This window comes from Plasmodium gonderi (assembly GCF_002157705.1).
Source record: "Plasmodium gonderi DNA, contig: Chr09, whole genome shotgun sequence".
Taxonomy (NCBI): Eukaryota; Apicomplexa; class Aconoidasida; order Haemosporida; family Plasmodiidae; genus Plasmodium; species Plasmodium gonderi.
In genome coordinates this window covers 8,102-11,463 of record NW_021628934.1, presented here as the reverse complement: position 1 = coordinate 11,463, position 3,362 = coordinate 8,102, and the positions used below count along the sequence as shown (strand labels likewise).

Sequence of the window (3,362 nt, the reverse complement as noted above, 5' to 3'; positions counted from 1 at the left end):
GTCTTTTGCACAAACATTGCAGTTGTTCACTCGAAACTGAACACATTCATATAAGTATTACTGTTTTTTCTATATATTCATAATCATTTATAGCATATAAAAATGTGTAACACTGCAGTGTAGTTCTTTGATAGTGCATAACTGTTCGATGAAGTGAAAAAGGAATTTACTTTTATTTGATGTATCATGAAAAGTGGATAATTATGGGATCCTATTTTTCTGAAAATATATTATTTTTTCACTTTATCATCTCATTTGTGTGAAGCGTTATGAAATTATAGAATAAAAAGTAAAAATAAAAACAATTAAATGCGGTCATTAAAAAAATTATTAAGTTCAAAAATTTATCATTATTAAAATAGAGTTTAGGAAACTTCGATGCCATTTATTTTTTAAAATATGGGAAACAGTGTTATTGGATAAAAAGAAATGTGCCTTATATATATGTATATATATAGGCATATATAATTAATTTTTGTTAGTATAAGAACAAAAAAAAAACATTATATTAAAGGACTACACATATAATTAGAACAAAGTATGAACATTTCGTAAATGTTAATGTACTATGTACAACTGTATAACGTGAGAATCAAAATAAAATGTACCAAATTATGGTTAATCTTATTTAAGATTTCAAAATTAATATTTTAACAAACTATAAAAATATAATGATTATGTAAAAATAGAGCAACATCTGCTTACAAAAAAAGACACAATAATTTCCAATAAACTGAAAAAAAGAATAAAATAAAAAACAAATATGAGTATTACAAAGTAAATTAAAATAATAGATTAAATATTCTTGTATTTTATACATCAGTGTTGGTTTTTTATTGACCAAAAAGAGAATGCTCTCCTTTTAACTATGTAATTGCTATTTCAAAAGGTAGTGTATTTTGCCATTACTGGCAATGCTCATTGTCTGCATATTAATATTCCAATTTATTCCGAGCAATACTGATTTGTATATACATATGGTGTTAACGGGGGTGGGCTTAGACATTTTAATTTTATTTACTAAATTGAGCTACGTCACTCATACTTTAACAACACAAGAATTTTTGAATTATATTTTTAGCAAAATGTATTTTTCTTAACTTTGTGTACACTATTTATTTCATTATTTTACACATATATCTCCTTTGTCCATCACTAGGCCATTTTTTGTCATTTTCCCATCACTATACTATTTTCTACGATTTGTTATTTATTGGCAGAATTAAGACAGAGTTTACTCTCTGGCAATTTCATATTGAATAGGAAAATTGAATCATTAATCCAAATGCGATAAATGAGTTAGAGATTTCTAAGAGAACCATAACTCGTGTAACAAGATGAGTCATCTGAAAACTCGTAATCCGAAGTTTCATAATCAGAATCATATTGATCCTGCATGAATTCTTGCTGATATGTGCCTTCTATATTTCTGAAACGTTTTTTTCTTCTTATGCCAAGTTTACCATTTATCCAGCATCCGAATGGTGTAAACTAAAATGAAAAAAAAAATAAAAAAAAAAAAAACAGATGATAAATAATAATTTAAAAATATAATTCTTCTATGATAATGTTTCTTTACATGTACAAGGAAATAAAAAAATAATGGTAAAAAATTTGTTCATAGCTAAGTGGAATTTTTACAAACCTTATAAAAACAGAAGAAGGTGAGAAATATTCCAAATAATGTCAATAAATTAATGGATAAATGTTTTGAAGTACTATAACTAACGTTTTCTATAGGACGGGCCACTGGCATTGGGGTACTACATGTTAATGAAGATAATGCAAAATTATCTAAATTCCTTTTAAATATTTTTAATTGTTTGAAATAATCTTGGGATTTACGTGAGTTACGATAATTATCAATAATATTGTTGTAGTAATTCACACCATTTGCTATGAATGAGCAGTATTGTTGCTTTTCTTGTTGAGTTTTATTAACTGTATTATTAACTATATATTGGATGTTTTTAAAAGTTTCCGAATAATCATGTAGCTTTTTTATTATCTCGAATTCATCATTTGCATATTCATTATATGAATGGATATAACAATGGAGTGCAGGTTTAAATTTTTTATAAACTTCTTGAAATGCCATGTAAACGTCATGATCATCGTTAGGAGAAAATGTAATTTGTGTTAATTGATCACGTAACCAATAGTTCAAATATGAACAATATTTGTATGTATATTTCCCATCTTCAGGTTTTTTATTACGTAAATCTGTTAATATATTAGAAAGTTTACGACATAGTTTAATACTTTCATTTTTACTTGAGTATTTATTAGCAAATATATTTTCACAAATATTGTTATCATTAGTTATTTTGTCATCATAATTATCGAATACTTTGTAGTATTCAAGTAAAAGTAAATTTTTCTGTGGCCCATGCTAAGAAATTAAGAGGCAAAAAGACAAAATGTTTTCATATATTTTTACGCTGTATAAGTGTATAAGCAGTCATATGCAAATTCCAATTGTGAAGAATAAATTAGGGTAATCAGTTTTCAAAACACTTTTGGACATTCAAAAATGAGGTGTGAAACATAGAAAATTTTTTGTGAAATATAGAAAATGTACTTGATCTTTCTTTAAAGGATCCATGATATTTAATGAAATATGAATAAAAGGCAATAATGGCTTTTATTTTTTTTTTTCATTTATCTATATATATAATAAATGGCAGTAGATACTTCTTCTTCCCCCTTTTTAAGTATAATTAATTATATAATATATTTATTTTTTTTTCATAATCATTATTAAATGTTATAACATAAATATAATAGGTATATTATACAAAAAGTGTCACATATTTACCAAATTATATTTCAAACGTGGCAATTTTATTGAAAATAATAAATAGAATAAACTTTGTTATATAATATTAATACGAAAAGAAAATAAATATAAAATATATAAAACATTTTGGTTTAGAATTATTTATTATTAAATAAAAATTTAATCCTTAATAGAAATAAATAGATTTTATTTGTCTTCCTCAATTTTTTGATTACTATTGAACCAAATACAATAGCAGTTGCTAAGAAAAACACAATAATTATTTTTTTTTAAATAAATGATATTAGAAATCTTAATAAATAGATTCCTGAAGCCTGTTTTTGATATGTTCCGCTTTATTTTTATTTTATTTTTTTTAAATAAAGTGATTAAATAAATCAAAATATTTTCACGCTTAATTAGCAACATTTATTTTTAATTTTTAAAACAAAATATGAAAAAAAAAAAATTTTTTTTATATATTTTTTTAAACATGAATTTTTATAAAAATTACAACAAAATATATATTACGAAAATAGAAGTTTTATTTTGCTTTACTATATCGTATTATCTTGAGCGTTTG

General features: G+C 23.6%; 1 protein-coding gene across 1 annotated transcript; it reads right to left on the bottom strand.

Moving 5' to 3' along the window:
• Positions 1 to 1,299: 1,299 nt before the first annotated feature.
• On the bottom strand, positions 1,300 to 2,605 carry PGO_090010 (variable surface protein; the record flags this gene model as incomplete). Its single annotated transcript, XM_028687593.1, has 3 exons — positions 1,300 to 1,491; positions 1,646 to 2,392; positions 2,582 to 2,605. The coding sequence occupies 3 exons, from the start codon at positions 2,603 to 2,605 to the stop codon at positions 1,300 to 1,302; spliced, it is 963 nt and encodes a 320-aa protein (XP_028543394.1).
• Between the last annotated feature and the right edge of the window lie 757 nt (positions 2,606 to 3,362).